Source organism: Sturnus vulgaris, chromosome 3 (genome assembly GCF_052056855.1).
Source record: "Sturnus vulgaris isolate bStuVul1 chromosome 3, bStuVul1.hap1, whole genome shotgun sequence".
Lineage (NCBI taxonomy): Eukaryota > Metazoa > Chordata > Aves > Passeriformes > Sturnidae > Sturnus > Sturnus vulgaris.
In genome coordinates, this window is record NC_142245.1 from 74,463,969 (window position 1) to 74,486,190 (window position 22,222).

Sequence of the window (22,222 nt, forward strand, 5' to 3'; positions counted from 1 at the left end):
ATTTAAATGCTACTATTTTTGTGTTGAAATCTAACTGTGGTAAATTAAATGTGTATACTTTTAATGCCTCAGTAAGCAGTAATAGTTATTCTGAAGTTAATTACAATGGGGTTTTTTTGTTTTTTTTTAAAGAATGCTGACGAGTACACAGATCTGCCTGTGAGACACAATGAAGATCAGATGAACAGTGAACTGGCCAAACACCTTCCAATTGAAGTCAATCCCCATTCATTTGACAGTTCACACACAAAAACACACCTCTTGCTGCAAGCCCACTTCAGTCATGCCATGCTGCCGTGTCCAGATTATGCAACTGATACAAAGACAGTGCTGGACCAAGCAATCAGAATATGCCAGGTATGGTGATGCATTTCAGTATATAACTCCTGTTGGTTTACTGTTTATTGTTAGAGCGTTGTCATATTTTGAATATAGAAGAATCCAAAGATTTCTTGCAATCTTGTGGAGAGCTGGTACCACATGATATTATAACCCCTTGGTTAGGGAAGAACTGGATACCCATAATGGTTCCCACTTTACAGAACTGGAGATAAACAAACTTAGAGTAAAAGACAGTGGTGCTCTGACTGTAGGCATCTATTGCCGTATAATGATCTCGGCTTTCTTTGCAACAGCATTCTAACTCTGTATTGTGGAATATTGTTTGAGAGTCATTCTGGCACAGCTGTGGTCCCTGCAGATTGTTATGCTGATGCCCAGGAGCCTGTCTCCCCTGGGTACTTCTACTTTTCTAGCACCCAAAAGCACTATAGTCACTCCCAAGCACAAATAAAATATGTTTTGAAATCTGATTTCAGGTGAGATGCAGGGGTTTTCCCTAAGCTCCTCCAGCTAGTGTAAAGATACATCTTCTATGTCCCAGTGATCACAGAGTCAAAGAACACGTTTTTAAATGCAGATTTTAAATTCACCCTGGAGACCTGTGAATTTTTACAGTTGTACTGCAGTTGCAGCCCCAGAAACTAAACCGACCATGGAGAGAGAGTACTGGTAACAAGCAATCACATATACTGCTGCCACCTCAAAATAATTTTAAAGCAACAATTGGAGTTTGTGATAGAGTGCTGCCATATCTGAAAAGCTCAGTTACAGTTAGATCAGGAAAGATGAGCTCTAGCAGTCTCAGGAGACAGCCTACGCTCTGAGTCTCCTGGGAGAAGAATTCTTTCTTCTCTTTAGCAGAACTGCACAAGGACTCATGCACAGGTTCTTGAAGATCAGGCAGCCTTCCACAAACTACTCTTTTTATGTTTCTGAGTTCAATATCTGTAAAATAGAGCTAGTACTTCTTCTTCCTACAGTTTTTGTTTGCTCAAATTTTAATATCTTCAGTGATCTGTTTGTCACCTGTCAGACAGAAGCTTTGCTCTTGTTTGAAGCCTATTGGCAATATGGTGACTGCAAACATCATTGTGTTAAGCCTGGCAGTTTGTAAAACTGCTCTATGAGAAACTATTAATCAGCACTCTAGACAGAGAAAATACTGTTAGTTCAGCAATTAGGATAAGGCTCAACTTTACACTAATAAAAACAAGCTTAAAATACTTAAAATATCAAATGAAGCAAAACTGAAATTAGGGAATGTAAGAAGTAAATAACACCACAGATGTTACTGCTACACAGTCCCAATCTTGGCAACCAGCAGTGCTTGGATGCTAGTCTGTTTCAAATATTTCTAATCAATAAAAACAGGGTGCTGAAAGTGTAGAAATAGCTGTGCCATATATTCAGTTATTACCAGAGAAAAGCATCACTTGCTCAGGTGAGAAAATTCACCTTTGTTTCAAAGAAATCACTTACTTAAAGTTAATTTAGATGTTTGTGGAGTAAGCATTAAGGAGTTCATGACATATTTGGGAAAAATTTAAATACTATTTTCAGTAATTATTTTGTTCTGTTTTGCTAAGAAATGTCCATTCTTAATCGTGCTACTGCATCATATATATTTCAGAAACAATAATCACTTAGAAAAAGAATTCCAAAATATTCAACAGTTCTTTAAATTGAAGTAGAGTTCAGAAAAATGCCATTCCATACTATACCTTGGCACTCCAACATTCATTTAACTACTACGTAATGTTATATATACAGTCATTTAAAAAAAAAAAAAAAAAAAAGAGAAAAAATTTAAAAAATAAGAAAACATGCAAGCACTTTTGTATTTTTAAAGTTGGCACATGGTTTACATCTCTCGGGAGATTATTAGTTCCATCTTATTAGTCACGCTTTCCAAACGGAGGTTAAAGTTCCCAGAATCTAAGCAATAGACAGGGTTACACTTTCAATACTGGTTGTTACCTTTTTCCTTAGCACTGACCTGCTGATGAACTCTGGGTCAGCAGAGGTAGAAAAAAAGATGTTAGTTATGAGAAAAGGAACTGAAGCATGGAAGGATCCACTGATGAACAGATTCAGTGGGTGCTGTTCTCTGCGTGTGTGAGCACACACTCGCTCATCGTCAGGCGTTAAATACAGCGGTGAGGTGGGAATTGGTTTTCGGGTTACATTGAATTTTTGTTTATTTACTTACAAATTATTTTAGTGTTGAGTTTGTATAGCTAACCTTCAAATTGTGACTTGAACATAAACTGTTATTTTTGCTGGTGAGTACATGAATAATAGACTTTTCATATCAGCATTGCTTTCCTATTACAAGAAAAAAGATCTTTCAAAGAGCTTTTATGGGTGGTTATACAGCAGGCCTTTATCCCAGGTCCCTGCAGTGCAGATTTGCCATCTCTAGCCATGATATGTAAGCAAGCCTCTTTCCATCAGAGAATATTAAACTTCTCCAATCTTCAGTGGTATCTTTCACCTGAATCAGCCTTCCCTCCCATGGCTCCTTTCCTATCCCACAAGTTTCATTCTCTCTTCCATTCCTCCAACATCTTCTGGGCTTTTCCATTGCTAGTGACTTCAGGCTGAGTATTGTTACTGGTCCAGCAGAAAACCATGTTAATAGCATTACAGAGGTAAATATAACTGCTGGATTCTAGGTAAGATTCCACTATCCTTTAGTGAAAAAATTACTCAACAACTCTTAAATAATTTTTCCTTGGATGTCTTAAAACTCTATGTTACAATTATCTTGCTTACACTTACAATGAAATATTCAAGTCATTAGCATTTAACAGATTTTTAGGAGTAACGGTGCTGGCTTAAGAGGGGAATGTAATTTTCAGCATTAAAAAAATGGAAAAAATATATTCTGTTACAGCTTTTCTATGGTTAGCATTTGTTAGATATAGGTTGAATTCATTATAGCAAGATAAAATTTAGTATTTATATACCCAAGATAAAATGCAGAATCTTTTACTGCAGAAATATGGGGAATAGCAGTATATAACCTTTTGGAATGTGACTGTCTATTTACTCCCACTCCCATCCCTGTAATGAATGGCCACTGAGGCATTGACTAGGCTGAAGGAACACCCTTGCTCTACACTGAAAACCTCAAGTTAAAACCTAGTTTGTTATCAGTGACAGGCTCTCACAGATAAAGCAGAGAAAGTTCCCATGGCTCAAAAAAACAGCCACAACTTCCTGTGTGACCTTGGCCAATTCATTTAATTTTTATTCGCCTCAGATACCTCTAGTACAGTTACAATAGACGATATATTCTCATCAAGCCTAGAATTCTCTGTTATTTTTACTGAGAAAAGCTAGAGTTGTCATTAAGATGGTGCTGAACACTCCAGCAGCTTCTCAAAATCAAAAATTTCTCCATTTCTTTCAGGAGAATGGACACTAAGTAATAAAAATTCTAATGAAATTACTTTTCTAACATTTCTATAAAATATAATTATTATTGTAAAGACAATACTCCACCTTTTTTCCTATTTTATTTAAGAATACATGAAACTAAATCTAATCTCTTTTTTTGTTTCCTTTGTCGAGCCTTATATTTTGTGACTGTGTATTCAGCGATCAGTTCTTATTCTGCTGTTCTAAGACTATTGCCTATATTTGCATTAATTGAAACGGATAATTGAGGCAGTAATACCATCGCTCTCGGATTCAGCAGGGCAGTCTTCTCAGAAATAATGTGACAGTTGCTGGCTTTGCATTGGAATTGGCCACAAGCCTCCACTTGTAGTATAATCGTTGATAAAATATTTTAAAATTGCCAGGAGTAGAACTGCCATGGAGCTCAGCCCTAACCTTTGAGAAGTGTTTACCTATGGATGTGTTAAACACATCTCAGTAGGGTAGCTGGGCACTGAGAAAATGGACATGAAAACAGATTCCAAACTGCAGAAGAAAGACTACTCTGCATGGGAAGCGTGCCTATCCCTGTAACAAGGACCTTGTAATGCTGTCCCTGATGTCCTGTCTTTCCCCATCATGTTACTCCTTTGGAGAATCTAATTTTGACAGGAAAGAAAAATACTCTTTGGGTTAAGCATTGTGTTTCCTTAGCTAGATGGTGATGTGTATAACACTGCCTTAGCCATTCTAAAACAGTGAAAGTTATTTCTGGTCATTTAAACTGCAAATTTTGCTATAGTTCTTACTATATATATATCATCTTTGTAGTACAAGTTCAGAGTTGTCAAATGTTGCACGAATATGCTGCCCAATTCAGCTAAGAGCTGGCATATGTATGAAATACTGTACTAAACTGCAGACTGCTGGGTGGGTGGTGGTGACACCTCAGAAGGAACAGTAGTACACAAAAGTACTTCTGGCCATGCAAAGGAGCCCATGTTGCCATTTTGGGACTCAAAGAAAGAGAATGTCCTATGGTTCTACACTTCTCATCCTCCCCAAACCTCCTCAGCTCATAACAGCCACCAAAACTATTGATTTGCAGAGCCATATCCCAAGGGATCTTTTGTTTTTCTGCTTATGAGGAAGTGGAGAAGTTCTTAAAGATCCTAAGAGTGGTTTGAGCTAGTATATTGCCTGTTGGTAGTGCAGGTGTGCCAATTGCTTGCTGGCAGGTGGTGGGAGTTACAGGAAAGGACTATTTTACAGTTGTGTAAGTAAGATTTGTCCAGAAGTGTCCAGGGAAAGAGCTTTTGTGTCATTGGCAACTATAAATGAATGGGCAGCTTTACTGAACGAAGGCAAGAGAATCAAATTAACTTGAGAAAGCAGAGTATTACTCAGAAACAAGTAAAGAGCCGGGGCCACATCTCTTGAGCTGCTACATGAATTCTTTGTGTATGCAGTAATATTCCAGTGATAGCACATTGTTTGCAATTTTACTTAAATACTGGCTGCTTTCATGGCTGCATGGCTAGTATTCCACATTAGAAGTGTGGAAATAATAGAATAATCAAAAAATCTTGTAGTGCTTATACTGTGTGTCAGTGCTCACTTATGGATACTAAACATTAATGGATCACTTGGTAGGGAAAGTACCTGGACACGTTGGGCTGGAAATGCTGCCTGCTTGTGTTGTGTAGGTATATATGTGAGAGAAGGGAGGGTTACCTTTGCAGTGTTGGAGTTTTGCTTGCTGTGTATAATCAGTGATCTGGTGTATGGAAGCATCTTGGTGACGGTTTGATGATTTGATGCTGCTTGTGCATAATCCCTCCCCCATCCATGACAAACCTTTTCCCAGTTGGGGCTGGAGGAAATGAGTAATGCTTAACCCATTTGTGTGATCAATTCACTTAAGCAGCTACTGTGAAATGTTAATCACAACTTTAATTTGTACTGCATTAGCATTTTGATTAACTTGTAGGCTTGCTAGCACACTTGAAGCACTTTTACTCATAGTTACAGCTCGGAAATGACTTTTTGATTAATTAAGTTTGTTAGACAGCAGCTGAGCTTCCTGAATGCTAACCTTAAGGGGCTAAAAGTTCAGGAGAAAGTTACTGGGAATAACTGTTGCTGTTGAAAAGGATTCTCGTGAATGCGCTCAAAAATTTTTGATTATTGACAAAATATTAAAGCGAGAAACTGGCTTTAAACTGTAAAGAGGACAGATTTATTATGAGAAAGATGCTGTGTGTCTTTCAGGGTTTTGGTAGACTTCTGTAATATTTGAAACAAATACTGGCTTTAAGACATTGTTTATGTTAGGAAATTGGGATTTATTGCAAAGAGATTCTTATCCAAAACATTTTGTTCTTTTTACAGTTCACTGGTATAGTAGAGAATATAAATTTGTTAATTATCAATTTGAAAATAAATTGACTATTGGGACTCAATGAGTTCTGAATGTTGGGTTATGACCTACCAAGTTTACATTGCTGGTATCACACTCTGTAGCTGCTTTTATTTCTGTAATACTGTTAAAAAGAATCAGTAGGAACTCAAGGGTTGCATTCCACTAAATGTAGACAGTAAATGGTTTGTCCTTTCCCTGGTTGTGAAAATACTAATAATGTTACTATGGAGGCTAAAGGATGAATACAGGAATAGGAATCTTATGCAGCAGCTAGGAAGGTTGTAATTTGCATACATCAGTGAGACCTTTATGATGATGGGAGAAGGAAGAATTAGTCTCTCATAGGGGGTAGCAGAGCATATGGAAGAGGGGACTGAATATGCTTGTAAAAAAAGTGAAGTAGGATATAGAGGGCAGTATAAAAGGAGTGCCTCCTGAATAGGATTAATTACAACTTATTCACTATATCTCTGATGAAGTACAAGGGGGGGTAGTCTGTAGGCTGAAACTACACAGCTGTGCAAGCGTAATTTAATTGATCTGAAAGAACTCCTCCCCCTCCCCAGATTAAAAAAAATCTAAAAAGTAATTTTGGACTAGATCTCTGAATTTCAAAGGTTCTGTAGTACCTGTTTTACTGATACATAACATACCAAAGGTAGTGACCTTAAACTCTCCGTAATACTTCTCCAAATAAATTCCAACTTTTCAAGTCAGTTGCTTTTTCTGAGATATGTAATTGAAGCATCATAGTCATGATTTATATAAAAACATGAAACTTAAAGTACATGGCATGTTTTAACATCTGAAAAAATATTTTACTTGTATTAGCAGAATATCAAGTCACACATGGATCATAATATAATCATATATTGGAAGGCTTCCTACATCTGAATCATGTGCAAAAAATTATTATTATTCCGAATTCATTGTTTTTAGGAAAATAGGTAAAATGCATACCCTTTTGTCTACTATCTATAAATATTTGTCACACAAATTCTGTAGTCTTAAACAGCTGTAAGTAGGCACAATTGTAATGATTTTAATAGATCTATGGATGTAAACTCCTATATGTAACTGAAATTTAGTCCTAGACTAAACTTCAAATTCACGAATTAAAGAAAGTGTCATAGTCTGTGAAGCACTGATACAAAAAATAAGACTAATTTTTTAAGAGTAGATAAATTTGAGCCATGTAACTCACCCTGAGTACACCTGAAGTTTCAGCCCCCATCCACCAATGGCATCACTGTAGGAACTCAACTGCTAGCTGAGTAGTCACAGGTGTAATTCTCAACTGGAATGGCATTTCTTACATTTCTTTAGCTTGCTTCTGTATCCAGAGCAGTTATCATTATAGCTTCATTGACACTTCCCTTAAATATAATTTGTCCACAAAATATGAATATTTATGTTTACAAGATTTAAGTCTAAATGCTTAGTATATTCAGAGTTGTATGACAGGTGACTTCAAAAATAAGAAGAAATTATTCTAAGCAGTATGCAGTCTCTGTTAATGAGATGCAAGCTGTATCACTTCTAACAATTCAATAGCTTATCTTAAAGGAAATAGCTATCTAAGTCATTTGGGTAGATCAGAAATTCTGCTAGTTTTAGTCTGGTCCCCTGCCACCTACCCAGTTATAGAAAAGTGATTCAGATTACCTGACTTTCAAATGAAGGATGTGAAAGTAATACCAAAAGCAGTGTTTATAAAAACTTTGTAAAAAGTCTCTAGAATAAAGAATTTATCAATCGAGATATTTTGGTAGCCTGAAAAATCTCTTAAATTAGTGGTGAGAGGGGGGCGGTAATGTTCATTATGGAACAATTTAGTATCCCAATTTTTTTTTTGAGCACATATAGGGAGTCCTTAATAACACCAGAGAAAAGCAATCTTTTGCTATCAGTGAGTGTACCACACACTCAGATCTTCCACATCCTGCCTCCATCTTTGCTTCCCCTCAAACTAGGGAATTATAAACCATTATTGAATTCCAAGCATCAGTAATAACTTTGGCTAGAAAGAGACAGACTGTTAAATTTCAGCTTCATGTTAGACCAGAAGGGTAGAGTTTAAATCATTCTGTACCTGAGGATAAGCAGCTGCTGCTCCTGAAAATAAATGAAAACTCGATCAGAGAAGCTGAGGGTTTTGTCTTAATGCACTCCTGGAATGATGACAGCAATAGCAAGATTTTCATTCAAACATTTTGGCACTCAATTCCAAATACCATCAGAATGAAAGTTTTTTGCCCCAACTGACAACATCTACATCAGTGAGCTGCTGATCATCAGCATTTTGGTGCTGCCCCTGCCGTGGTTAATAGGTCATTGCTTTCCACATTGGCACAAGCCAAACTGTTTTTGATAGTAACAGACAAAATGTAAAGGAGGTGTCAATTGCTATTATTACTTCATAACTGTCCAAGGATGATATTTGTAAGGCTTAAGAGCTATTGACTGAATATTTCATGAAAACCCATCTCAGTATAGGCAACTGCTTTTATTCTCCTAAGCACAGAAGGACCCCCAAAAAAGAGGATGGTAAACATATTTTCTATTATAACAACCAATAATTCCCTTGACTCCATCTAATTACCCCATTTATTCCACTTTAGGTTAAAAAGTGGTGGGCTTAGAGAGGTTTGTTGGTTTTGGTTTGTTTTTCTATTATTTAATTTGTTGGTTTACCAAAAAAATATGGGTTTTTTTCTGTAGTTAAAGCATCTTTGCTGTTTCCTGTTTCACTTTTTGCACTCACTGTCCTCATCTTTGAAAAGTTTCTCTCTGTGATGAAATTATCCTGTGTTGGTTTAAATTCTTAGGCTAAAAAGGCAGGTAACCAATTTGTGCCATATCGCAATTTAGAAAAATACTCCTAATCTGTTCCAGTCTTACCAGCTGTAAGATATTTAGAATTTATTTACTACTTTGCAAAATAAGAGCTTAAAAAGCCACAGATTTTTATAAAATTATACTGGTTTTGACTTAAAAAATAACACCAAACTGAACAGGGAGCAACTAGACAAACTAGAGAGACTAAATACGTTATTCATCAGATAACATAAATATTAAATACTTTTTTTTTGTGGTTTGTATTATAGTCTTTGTTTGGTTGCTTATAGTTACATTTGGAGATGGGGAATGACTCAGTTTGTTACCTTGAGTATTTATAGGAATTTCAGTAACCGTGTAAGTATCAAGCATCTCTGTGTTTTACACTTAGAGGAAAATTAAATGTGTGGACGTTTCCAAGGTAGCAAATGAAACAAGCCAACTTTACCATTGTTCTGACTTTTTCACAATGTCACTGTCTTGGATTTCACATCCAGATAGAGATGCTGTGAATAAATTCTATGGGTGAAGAAGCAGAAAATAAGGAGGAAAAGAGGATTTGCCGTGTGGATTCATCATAACAATGTGGAACACAGAGTCTCACACACACAGGCTTTCCTTACTCCCTACGGGATATCTAGCTGTAGGCCTCTATCAATTTCTAGGAGATTTTCTATGTGAAAGGATCCTCCAGTTAATTTCAAAGTATAGCTTGTTTTAGATTTATCTTTCTCTTACATCTTCACTCTTCTTTTCCCCTTTTCAAACCTCTGTTTAAAAGGGAGGAGAGGAATAGATTTAAAAAAAATGTAAACAGTGTTATGTGTGCATCTTCAGAAACATTCTATGAAATACCACTGCTTCATGCTGACTAAAAATACAACTTACTGTATTCTTCTTGTCACTCATGGAAAATACAGGATATCTGTGCACCCATTATTCTTCACATATGTACAACAGTATCACCACTGGGGAACATGATGTTTCAGGTTGTCAAAATAGCAGAAAAGAGCAAGAATCAGGTAGTGGAGAACAGGAGGCAGATACCAGAATATCTCAGCAACACACAGCTGTTCAGAAACACAGACTGTACTGTATGGATTGTCTTAAATATACTTTAAAATGTGAAATCAGGTAAAGGGCAACTCACCTTGTAAGTATCAAAGACTGACTCCACTCAGATGCTGAGAACAATTCCCTCCTTATGCGAGTAAATGTCATGTGAACCAACATATAAATCTGCAAAGCTGCTGCTTTCAAATGTGATTTCTAACATATTTTATTTTCTATTTTGTGAAAACAATCCTACATGGAAATCACTTTGGCAAGCTGAATGAAAGACAGAAAATGGAAACCAGTAAGGTTGTGTTGTGAGGTACTGGTTCTAGGGTCACTAGGAATTTTAGAGAGTTTCAGGGTGCTGTGACTCTTCATCCAAAAAATTGAATATTAAATCTGTATCATTATTAGCTGAAAGGCCCTTTATCCACAATTCATGAGAAATGAGACAACATTTGTGTAATACAGGGTAACACTTCAAATGTTTTTATAAGTGTCACTGATCTTATCACCTCGATCTGGAAAAGAAAAACCTGTTGAAATTGCATTGTAAACTGCTAAAATAAACTGTGTGACTCGGCCAGGAGTGAAACTAACTTGTGTCTTTAAAGTCAGTATTTCTCCAGAATCAGTGTAATTTAATTGAAATAGCTCTGCGTGTGTAAACAACTCCTTTGTTTAAAGAAGATTTCTCTGTTTAGTTTGCCTTAAGTAAATGCTGCCTTTTGTTTGTCTGTAAAACATTTGATTAAATGTAAAGACTTACACAGACAGCTTCTCCTCATTACACTAGTGGCTGGAAAATAAGTTAAAATGGTGCAGGTATCTGCTGCCTAAGTAAGTATCAAACAATATAATTTGTGTTTACAAGAAAAACCCGGGGAAACATCTGAAGCCTAGTCCTAAAATCAAACTACAACCCTCCTAACACTAAGATGGCATTTTAAAAAGTGTTGAAACTATTCAGTATACCAGATTCAATATATCAGTGTTCCTTGCTTTCTTAAAAAAACCCTATTTTCTATATTTTAATCAAACATTAAACTCCCTCTACGGCAAACTACTGTTAAACATACAACTTTCTACTCTAATATGAATTAGTTTTTTAATATGAGGACCTACACTTTATTGTGATTTAATTGAACAACAAAATAAGCAAGACAACTAATATATTATAGCATCATTTTTTTCAACAGCTGAAATGCTTCCATAAATCATAATAATTCTTTCAATGTTCTACAGACAGGGTGAAAAGTATACCATATATCCAAATAGCTGCATTTACTATTAAAAAAAGTTGAAACCAAAAATTCCTGCTTAGTCCTTTTTCCTTTGGAAGAACTCGTAAATTCACTTTCAGACCAACCAAACAGAGTGTAAGTCTAGTCAAGAAAAAAAGCAAGCAGAACCATTTTTTCATGTCCATAGGGCCATTTGCAGTGCAAAATCCATACTGATTTAGCCTTAGATCTTTATGCTAATGGTACTACCAGTATACCTCTTATTTGTATTGTCAAAACATGGGAATTAGAAATGGAACAGAAACTCATGAGATATGGAAGGCGGGATGATTTTTAACACTTTGAAATCTGATGTATAGCTGGATAGGGGTTTTTTTTGTTTGTTTGTTCGCTTATATTTTCTGTGTACTTTGGGAAAATTTTTCAGGACCAGGAGAGAGATGCCAAAGGAGAGAGCCAAATATCTCTCGTTCTCAAGACAATCAACTGTTTATAATCCAAAGGGTGAAATCCATTTTGTTTCTTATCACTTTTACTCACCATAAGTGAAATATAAGTTATTTTGTAAGCTGTTTTCAAGATTTTTTTTCAACTTGTGTGTCAGTGTTGAACAAAACCACAGATACTCTATTAAGCTAAATTTTAGTGCTTTTATCTAGTGCAACTCCAGAGGGTTTTTAAGTACTTAGTTCAAATGGAAGTAATAATTGCTACTGGTAAATTACATTAATATTAATTTTTGAACAAATGCAAATATATTGGTGGTATTCTTAACTAGTTCTGGGATTTTTGAATAATTATGTAATTCTGAGAAAGCTCTTGTATCAAAATAGAAATAAATATTCCCATTAATTGTAACCTTTTTTTTACAGTAAATGTTGATATTTTTTTCCCTTCATTCTGAGTTGGGTTATGTCAAAAAGCAGTTATTTGCAAGGAAAGGTTTCTACCTTCAGTTCTCACCCCCAATACCATTGTGTAAATTACTTTTTCAAGAGTAAGTACTGATGACAATGACAGAGGATCTAATTCATCTTTTTCCAAGGTTAATTCCAAAGGTGCCTAACTGCCATCAATAGAGGTTTAAATAAATTCCTATGTTAAGGCATAGAAATCACTGTATGTTAAACATTAATCACATGCTGTTCCTTTATGAGCCAGGTATGGAATTATATTTGCATTCCTTTTTTTTTTATTATGTGTCTCCTTTGCTTAGGCAATGCTGGATGTTGCAGCTCATCATGGCTGGCTGGTGACTGCTCTGAACATAACCAACCTGGTGCAGATGGTGGTTCAGGGTAGATGGATACATGACTCATCCCTGCTTACTTTGCCAAATATAGAGCTCCAGCATCTTTACCTTTTTCGGTGTGTAATTTAAGTATTAGCAGGTTTCCAATTCCTTTCCACTTCCCGCTGCTGATAGTGTTTGAATGGCATTGTTGTGCCCGAGAATGTTCGTTGACGAATCAGAAGCAGAACTCTGTCATTCACAGTGATGCTTTCCCAAATGGATTTTCTGTTTCTGTTTTCAATATTCATTGATTAATTAACCCCCACAGATTATTTTGAGAACCATGATTCCAGACAAATTAACAAGAGACCACTGGAAGGGTTCCAAGTCCTAACAAATCTAACTCTGTATGTTAATTATCTCTTTATTTTAATCCATTATAAAACTACATTAGTATCCATCTTAACATCATAGATAATGCAAAGCTCCATAGACACTTAGATGATGCAGTAATTAATGCTAACCAAAAATAAATGACCACCCTTTAAAAACAGAACACAGTATTGAGTTTTACCACCAAAACAACTGAATACAAATGTTTGCTTTCCCCCTGGGCATATGTTTTGCTGTCTGTATCAGGAAGTGGAGCCAAGGCCAAAGGAAGAGTGTGCATGGAGGTTACCAAGGACCTATCGAGTGTCTTCCCGAACTAATGGCTGCCTGTGAAGGAAAAGAGAATGTTTTTGCTTCCATTGTGGACAGTGAGTTGCCAGCAGCACACATTTCACAGGTAACACTTTCTATTTGTGACCATTATCATTGTGATTGGAAAGGAAGAGTAGTTGGGCAAAGAAATACTCTCTCTCCTTCAGTAAATATCATGTGACATTCTGTATAAAGTGCAACGCATTCATTGCTCTAATTTCAAGGTATTGCTAGCTTTACAAAGGTTCTTCTCTGCCTGTTTTCTTAATATTATTCTCACTTATTCCCTGCTAAGCAGTAACAGACTCTGGTTTATAGCTGATATTACCACATCTCTCTGCTCTAAAGATGCTTCTCTAGGTCATTCAATCTGCTGAGTGTTATCCACCTTTTCATAGCTCTGCACTAGGAATACATGCATTGCAAATGTCATCATAGTTGGTTTCTGAAGTGGTCTGTCAAACACTGCTTTTTCTGGCAATACTCTTAGTAAACGATCCAGCACTCATTTTCTGTTTGAAACAGAAAAAGGAGATGAAAATTTCATACTTCACAGGGGAGGGAAAAAAATACTATTACAAAATGTTGAGCTGCTAAAGTCTTGTTTTCAGTTTGATTTTCAAGGCATTCGCAGCAAAAGATAGCTATAATCCATAGCATTCATCACATTCTAAGCCTATTGATTTCAAATAAATGTAAGAAAGATGAAAACTTCAAAAGCTATACTTGAAATGTTTTTATTTGAGTGTTTAAAAGGACAGTTTGACTGTTCAGCTTCGGTTAAACCTTTTACTGATATGCAAACAAGAAGAAAAGTACTTAAATGTCTATAACAGACATCTGCATTTGTAACGAAATTAACATCAAAATTTTGAATTAAGAAAATGTATTGACATCAAAAAAAGGCTTCCTTTAACAACAGATTTCTAACACAATACACATTGATTTCAGTCCAACTTTTAGATGTGATAAAAAATTAGAACATTGTTATAATTAGTTCAGGGAGAACTCAGAAGTAAACTTACTTAATTTATTTGCATAAATTGCCATTCTGTTATCTTTAAAAGCAAATGCAAATTGGCTCTGTCTGATATGATGATGGTTATTTGGCTCAAAAGTGCTTCAATTTGCGTAGCAATCTGGTGTCGTCTCTGCAGTGAGGCGATCCCAGGTAACATACAAATCCTGAATTATTCCAGAAATTAGTATGTTTAAAGCATCAATTTAAGTGCTAATTGCAGTAGTAATGAGAAAAAGCAGTACTACTGTGAGATTTGCATCTACTGCCCCATCAGTATGCCTGGAACGGCTGCTGACTGGCAGAGGATTTGGCTGCTAATTAAATAATTGTATGCATGGCAGTGTTCTCGTCTGATTCAATAGATGAAGATTAATCCTCAGATAAATATGTTTGGCTGGTATTGAAATGTCTTAGCAGTTTCTTCAAAAATAGCTTGTGTGTATGTGGTGTGTACGTTCACACTGCGAATGACTCTATGCCTCTATATATCTATGTTTGTAAATACAGATGCATATAAGAGGGAAAAACATAATGTGTTGCCATCATGTGAGGAGAAAGTTTCATTTCCATGAGCTGGGAATGGTTGTACTGGTTATAGCAAAGCCATGACTGTGTTGTGCAGGGCACTACAAATGTGAAACCTTTATACCAATATGTTATATTCCTTGCGGTATTTTAACAGGAAAAAAAAACCAAAAAAACCTATTGTAATACCTTACACAGAATTAAAATTTGTATTGAGATTGCCTGTTGAATATCTTCATATGGAAAGTCTTTCAGTGGTCACATAGACAGGGGCCAACCAAGAGAAAAATCCTTCAGCATCTGTATTCTATGTTTTCTATAAAGAAAGAGTATCAGACTACAGAGTTGAAGCTTAGCCTTCTGGCACCAGACATGAACAGAATCAAATAATTTGATAAATATGCCACTAAATTGCCAAAGCCATTCCTTTCCTAAAAAACCTTTTACTTCTCACTCGAAGTATATTGAACCCATATCTTAAAGCTAAAGATTACTAGCAAGAAACTGGTAAAAACAGTTTAAGTTTACATAATATTCAGGCAGATGGGAAAAGGAAGAAATTTTACATTTGGAAAGAAGAAAATGCCTTTTAAGCAAATTGGTAATTAATTTTTAAATAGCAGCTCTTGAAGCTGCTCATGGATTTGGAATATTAGGCTAGGTCCTGGGGAGACAGATTATTGGCAAAAATAGTAATGATGTTCCCAAAGGTTTGTGAAAAAAATTTCATTTGATTATAATTTGAATCTATGGGCGTGGTAGATAAATGTTTATTTATCTATACATATGCATATATACGTGCATGTATATATTGGATATGTTGACATATTTAAAAGGAGGTGATATGTGCTTGTGTCTTCTTATACAGAAAAAAAAAAACGGTAAAATTACCAAAAAATACCTGACATGGGAGCCTGAATTTAGTATTATAATTCCAAACCTCACTGAAAGTCAGGGGAGCTTTGAAAGCTGACAACCTAAATTCAAACTATTTAGACTAACCCCACTCTTTGGTCAAAGATCTATCTTTCAGTGATTCAATATGAATCATATATTATTAATAAATCTCTTTCAATTTCTAAGTCACTTAGGCATTAAGCACCATTTAAAATATTAAGTTGATATTGATATTTTTGAAAGAGAAAAAAGAAATGTCAAGATTGAAAATAAACAAACATTATCTCTGCTACATTATTATCTACTTTTACTCAAAGTATCTGTGTTTCTATAATCTTTTTTTCATTTTCACCTGCTACTACTTGACTTTTATCCTTAGTGAGGAAAGCATTTCTTCATTTTCCCCACATTGAATGGATGATAAAAAGGCAGCCTGCTGTGCATACTGTATCAATGGTCAAGCAGTACTAACTTTGCCTTTAATTTTCAAATACACAAAACTTGATAAATCAAGGAATCATAGAATCCTCTAGGTTAGAAAATACATTTTAAGATCATCAAATACAACTGTTAATAGCCATCATAATATGACATATTAAATCTACTTCTTATGTAATTAGAATGATATTTAGAGTTACTTTGGTTTGGTTGTATTATGAAAGCTATGTATTATGCATGGGGACATAATAGTTTTTGACAAATAGATTGTGTTGGGGTTGTGTGGTATAAACTAGCCCAAATCATACTCTTCACCAGACTATGATAAAGGTAACAGGTAACAGTGCTACTAAAGGAGTTAATAAATTATGATCTCTGCTGAAATTAAACTTTGTTGTAACATATTTGTAACAGGTCTTGTCCTTTGAGACACATAAAAGCTTTCAAGGTAAATGATATCTGAAGTACAACCAGAGGTGATCACCAGGTTGGTTTATATCAGAGTGCCTCTCCTGATCTCAGCAGAAATATCCTGCTTAAATGAACAGAGACTCTCACACTGTGGGTCTGTAGAGTTCCTACCCTAAATTTCTTCTTTAAAACCTTTACATTCAACGTAAAATCATTTGCCAGTTGAGATGTTACTACTCATCCAGTGTGATCTGCTGGAGGTGGGTTTAGTAGTCTTGTGTATTAAATATATCACAATCCTGGCAACAAGGACTTAGTTAAGAATGTTGGTGGTATTTTTTTCACCTTCTTCAAAGTGCTGCCTTTTTTTCCCCTTTTTCTTTCAGAGTTGGGACAAAGAGAGATGTATTATTTCCTTAAAGTCCTAGCTGGTTAGTTTCTGTTACAATTTTCCTGTCCTTTCCTAGCTAAGAAACCATTAAGAACATTGGTGTAATTCTTCTGTGCCCCCTGCTTTTACACTGCAGTTCCTGAGTGCTCACAGCCAGCCCTCCCCACCTTCTGCACTGAACAGACACAGCTGTTCATGCAATACACAGAAGAGGAGAGAGACAGAGACAGAGATTAGTTTGTAGTGAAACCAGTTTTCTCATTTAGTTCAGCTAGGCTCTAGTAATGCAGCCATTTTAATCCAAATAAGCCTGTGCTGCAGCCGAAATGGGCAGTCCTGTCCTCCCCTTGCCACTTTCACCTCCCCTGACCCAGCTCACCGCACAGCTGCACAAACCCTGTGTCTGCCTCAGGCAAGGAGGTGGGAATGAGCATCTGGGGATGAGAGGAGAGGAGGAATCCTATCAACCGTCTCACTGACAGTCAAAATGGCCCATAGCCAAGTGGCTACATGAATGCTTGTGCCAGCAGAGGAGGAGGCTGGACCACTTCTTTCAGTGGCACTGAAGGCTCATGCTTATTCAGAGTCACAGGATTAGAGAATATGTTGCCACAATCAGCTTTAAGCTGATCTAAGTTCATGCTGTCACCAAAATGATTAGCAGCTGATCCATCTAGCAGCACAATCCCAGCATGGCGATGCCAACATACCAAGGATGGAGAGGGCACAGCGAGCTGCTGGGGAGAACGCTGTGGAGAGAGACAGCGCCACCTTACCTTAGGGAAGCGCGACCTTAGGTCTGCTTACGCTGGCTGCTGTATCCCTAATTATGTATTGACATACACTATTATTGTCAGTATGACTCCATGTACTATTATTGTCAGTATGACTCGTGGCAATGATGTCTGCAAAAAGCAAACTGAGCTTTCATTAGGCCTCTAGGTTTCCAGCACAGAAAAAGTAATCAGACACATCGAGCACAATCTAAATGAAAATACATTTTGTTGAAACACTACATGGTCAAACCCATACTTGAAAAATAAAACATACTTTAGTCTTTTTCCAGATAAAACATTTCTGTTCCATGCTATTACCCATGTGACTGTGCCTATCCTCTTCATTCCCACAAGCTCCCATTTTGGCGTCTGATGGCTCTTTACCAAGACCAATATTCTTATTTCCTCCTTCTCCTTCCCACCCTCTAACTTTTCATATATGTTGATTCCTGTTCTTCTCTGAGGGTGGAGGGGAAAGGTGGCAGGGCAGATGGTGATTCTTGGTCTTTTGTTTTTTTCTTCCAGTGCCATCCTCATCTATCTTTTTCAGCCATAGAAAGGCCACAAATCACTGCCTCCATTCCACAGCCAATCCCTTTCCTTTTTCCTAACAAATTTCATTGCACGAACGTGCTGATTTTCTCTTTTACTAAATGAAAGCCTACATTGCTTCCTTCCATTTTTGTCACAGCTTCTCAGAGCTGCTTTTCCTTGTCTGATAGATACCAAAATGAGAGAAACATAGGGCTGCATATTCAGGATGCCTTTTTAAGGTTAAGAGAGTGTCATGTTGAGCTACACAGATAGTATCCTCTAACAGCAGTTCTCTGCATAAGGATGAGAAAGTTGAGGACCTGTTGCAGTTCAAGAGAGACCACAGAGACTTAAAATTCCTCAGGAAGCCTCTAAGAAGGAGAGTTCATGAAGATCGATGCAAGAAAACCTAAAAAAAAATAGGGATAACTTTGGATATGCAGTTGAACTTTTGGTTAATTATCTGAACTGATCCTCTGAACTCTCTGAGGTTTGTCTATTGCTAATTATCACTGCAGTGACTTGTTCTTTATGGATTATGCTAAGGAAGTTTAATTTAAAACTTAATTATACTAGTTTTTAAGTGGCTTATAGAGAAAAAATACTTTAATCGGGAGCAGTAAGGAATTTTTTCTGTGTTCAGACATCAATAATCTTAGTAAGGCATGTGTAACGTGCCTGAGGAGTTTCACATTTGTTTTATTTGCTAGGAAGAAAGTAGCATAAGAGGTTAATAAAAAGTATTTTATGCTTATGATTGAGAGTTGTACAATTACATATATTCTAATACACAATAAAATATTAATATAGGATAAATATGTAGACTGCACATTAAATTGTTATTGTTAGAGTTACAGTGATTGTACAGATTATCTTGTAATCCATAGGGATCTGTTTTTTCTACAGGCTTGGAATTTCTTGTGCCGTTTGCCAATTCTAAACGTCAGTCTGAGCATTAAGGGCAGCTGGGATGACACAGTTCAACCACAGAATGAAGTACCTGTTCCTTCTTTGACAACAGACACACGAGATGACAAGAGATGGATCAAACTGCATGCTGATCAAGAGTATGTGCTCCAAATCAACCTGCACAGAACCCAGATGGGGTACCAGGTAGAGTTATTTATCACTTCCTTCCCAAGTGCACAAGTGTCCAATAATCCGTTTACATTGTCAATGATGCTTTATACAGTATAATAAGTTTCTTTATGGTTTAAGTATAATGTAAGTTACAAACATTTTCAAAGCCTTTTCTGTATCATAGTGAAGAAAATTTTTTTTTTCAGGTTGCAACAGTATAGTAAGTAGGCTCTTAAGGTAAAATCCTAGACCAAGTCAATAAAAAAAAATCAAACTAATTTATAAGCTTTCCAATTACATTCACAGGTGCTTCCAAACTGCATACCAGACTCACACCTATAAATAAATACGTTTCTACTCGTAACACATCCTCAAGCCTTTACTGAGAATATTTTCCTTATATTTTACATCTGATACTTTTTGAATGGCTCCTAGAACAACTTCCACATACAATTCTTTCCCACTACATTTCACCCACCTACATTTCAGTCCCAGCCCTTTGCCCATTTCAAGCACATCCCATTACCTCCTAGACTGCTCAGTTCACTGGGCCCTCAGCAAATCTTGGCGTGCCAAGACAGAAACTCCAGGAGCTGCAGCATATTCCAACTGCTCTGTCCCAGCAGCAGTACCTGGCTGTACCTGTGTGTCAGCTCTGAGGAGTGCTGGACCTGCTGACAATGGAGCTGTCACTCACTTATCCAGGCCTTTTTCTGTCATTTACATACCATGAGCAGCGTAGCGACCACCATGGTTATAATTCTGCTAATTAATTTCTCTAACATTTCAAATAATTAAGAATTTTAATTACCAGCATTTTTGTTAAGATGTAAAGAGCTCAAGATAAAAGTGGAGAACAGTTTTAGGTGTTACTTCTGAGACTCTTAAAACAAGTTCGTTTTGATAATAGTGGAGATACATGTGTGCTGTTGGAAATCCTGAAGTTATCTTACATTAGTTAAGAATTATATTTGAAAAGTATTTTTGTTTCCCAAAAGACTTTTTGTCCGGACTGCAGCAGATTCATCATAGTTTCAAGGGGAAACTGTCTTGTTTTAGGAAGAAGAAAGGGCCAAAGCTTATCCATACGTCATTCTATCTGCAGTTACTGGCAGAGACTTTTCCTAAGCAGAAGCCGTGGAAGTGAAAGGAACAGAATCATTTCACGCAGTGATCACTGTTTAATAAACCTCTCCTAGAATTTGATCCCTCTTTTGTAAAAAAACAGCTGGATCAAAATGTTCCTAAAGCTTAATTGCTGTGGTGATGTTTCTTTTTCCATATAAATCTTCAGTAAAACCTTTCCCTCTACAAAACACAAAATGAATGTTGATTGAGTGTGCATCATTCTGTCTTCAGCTTCCAGCAGTAAAGTCACTGTCTTAAAGAATCACTAAAATAATCTTCCATTTTGCTATATCAAACTCAAATAAATACTTTAAGTGCTGCTTTTGTGTTTATATTAATCTTGAATAAAATTGATTAGCTTTATTTAAAGAGGCTAGGTTTAAAATTAACCCTTCTTTATTTGGAATATATTAGGTAAAATTACAGAAAGGGAATAGTATCTCCATGCAAGTTTTAGCAGTTTACTAAATAAGTGGAATAATATCTTGTGTTCTGAATTTTTCTCTATGGATTGTGATTTTTTTATTTTATTTTTTAACCCTTCTTCTGGAAAGAAATAACACTATTTTAGTCTGGCTAAATTAGAGCCTTACCTAACAATTGACAGCAATGTGCTTTTGAAGGAAATTGAAATTCAAGGAAAAATGTCATTTTGGAAAGGTGATTTCTAGTTTTCCTAAGCTGTTTCTTTTCCCCAATAGGGAAAGCAGGACAGTAAAGCAATGGCTCCTAGATTCCCCAAAGTTAAGGATGAAGGATGGTTTTTGATATTGGGAGAAGTTGATAAAAAAGAACTCATCGCCCTGAAAAGAACTGGATATGTCAGAAATCGAAATACTGTTTCTGTTGCTTTTTATACTCCGGAAACTCCTGGAAGGTACAACAAACTCTCAAATTCGCTTAGTTACTATGTTTTCCAAGTAGTCAATACCCAATTCCCAAACTAACAATGCTGCTTTTACTTTTCAGGTGTATCTACACCCTGTATCTCATGAGCGACAGCTACCTTGGCATGGACCAGCAGTACGACATTTACCTGAACATTGTACCAGCACAAGACACCACGGAGGGGACTGAGGCCAGGAGCCACCTGGCTCTCAAGTAAGGCTGTCTGGAAAGTCCACTCAGTCAAAAGAACTGGTCCTGCAACTAAAACACCTGATCATTCTGGGACATCCGAAAATGCATCTGCCTTAGTGGAACCAACTTCAAACCTCAAGACAACAGGGAAACCGAAAGTGACTGCTGTATTAACTCCGATGACACCGAGTTAGCCACAGTGGCCTTACTCCTTTGTGAAGATTTGTCTTCTCTTGTTTTACCTTTCTTCTCTCAGAAGTCAGCTTGTTAGTTGAATTTTAAAACATCAAAATAAAAGACTGAAGAATACTGTAATTTGCGCAAATTCAGGGCTATCGACTTCATTTTGACAAGTGTTCTATAGCCTGTCTATTAATAGTGTTTAAATGGTCAACTTTTTTAATTTATAGGGAAAAATACAAAATTTGATCTAAAAGCTGCTGAAAATATTCATGGATGTGTTATATTTCATGTTTAATAAAAATATTCCCAGAATATTTTGCAATGTATTTTTAGGTGTAAAATATGGGAGATGTACTAACAAAATCCTCTTCATGCATAGTACATTTTGAAAATTATAATCTAAAAAAAAAAAATTTCACAAATTTATATTAATCATATGAGCAGTAAATCTAGTTATAAGGGCAAGCTAAATCATAAAAAATATTTCCAATATAGCAAGGATGCAATTTAGGTAGATAATTATTAAAGTTTAC

At 36.2% G+C, this 22,222-nt stretch overlaps 1 protein-coding gene across 1 annotated transcript in view; it reads left to right on the forward strand.

The window, feature by feature from the left end:
- Window positions 1–22,001, forward strand: part of ASCC3 (activating signal cointegrator 1 complex subunit 3) — a 250,562-nt gene extending 228,561 nt beyond the window's left edge. The window contains exons 37-42 of the mRNA XM_014880409.2: window positions 133–357; window positions 12,503–12,654; window positions 13,160–13,310; window positions 19,125–19,331; window positions 21,128–21,303; window positions 21,396–22,001. Coding sequence (XP_014735895.2) covers window positions 133–357; window positions 12,503–12,654; window positions 13,160–13,310; window positions 19,125–19,331; window positions 21,128–21,303; window positions 21,396–21,531 — 1,047 coding nt within the window. The 3' untranslated portion in view covers window positions 21,532–22,001. The remainder of the gene's footprint in view (window positions 1–132; window positions 358–12,502; window positions 12,655–13,159; window positions 13,311–19,124; window positions 19,332–21,127; window positions 21,304–21,395) is intronic.
- The last annotated feature ends 221 nt before the right edge of the window (window positions 22,002–22,222 follow it).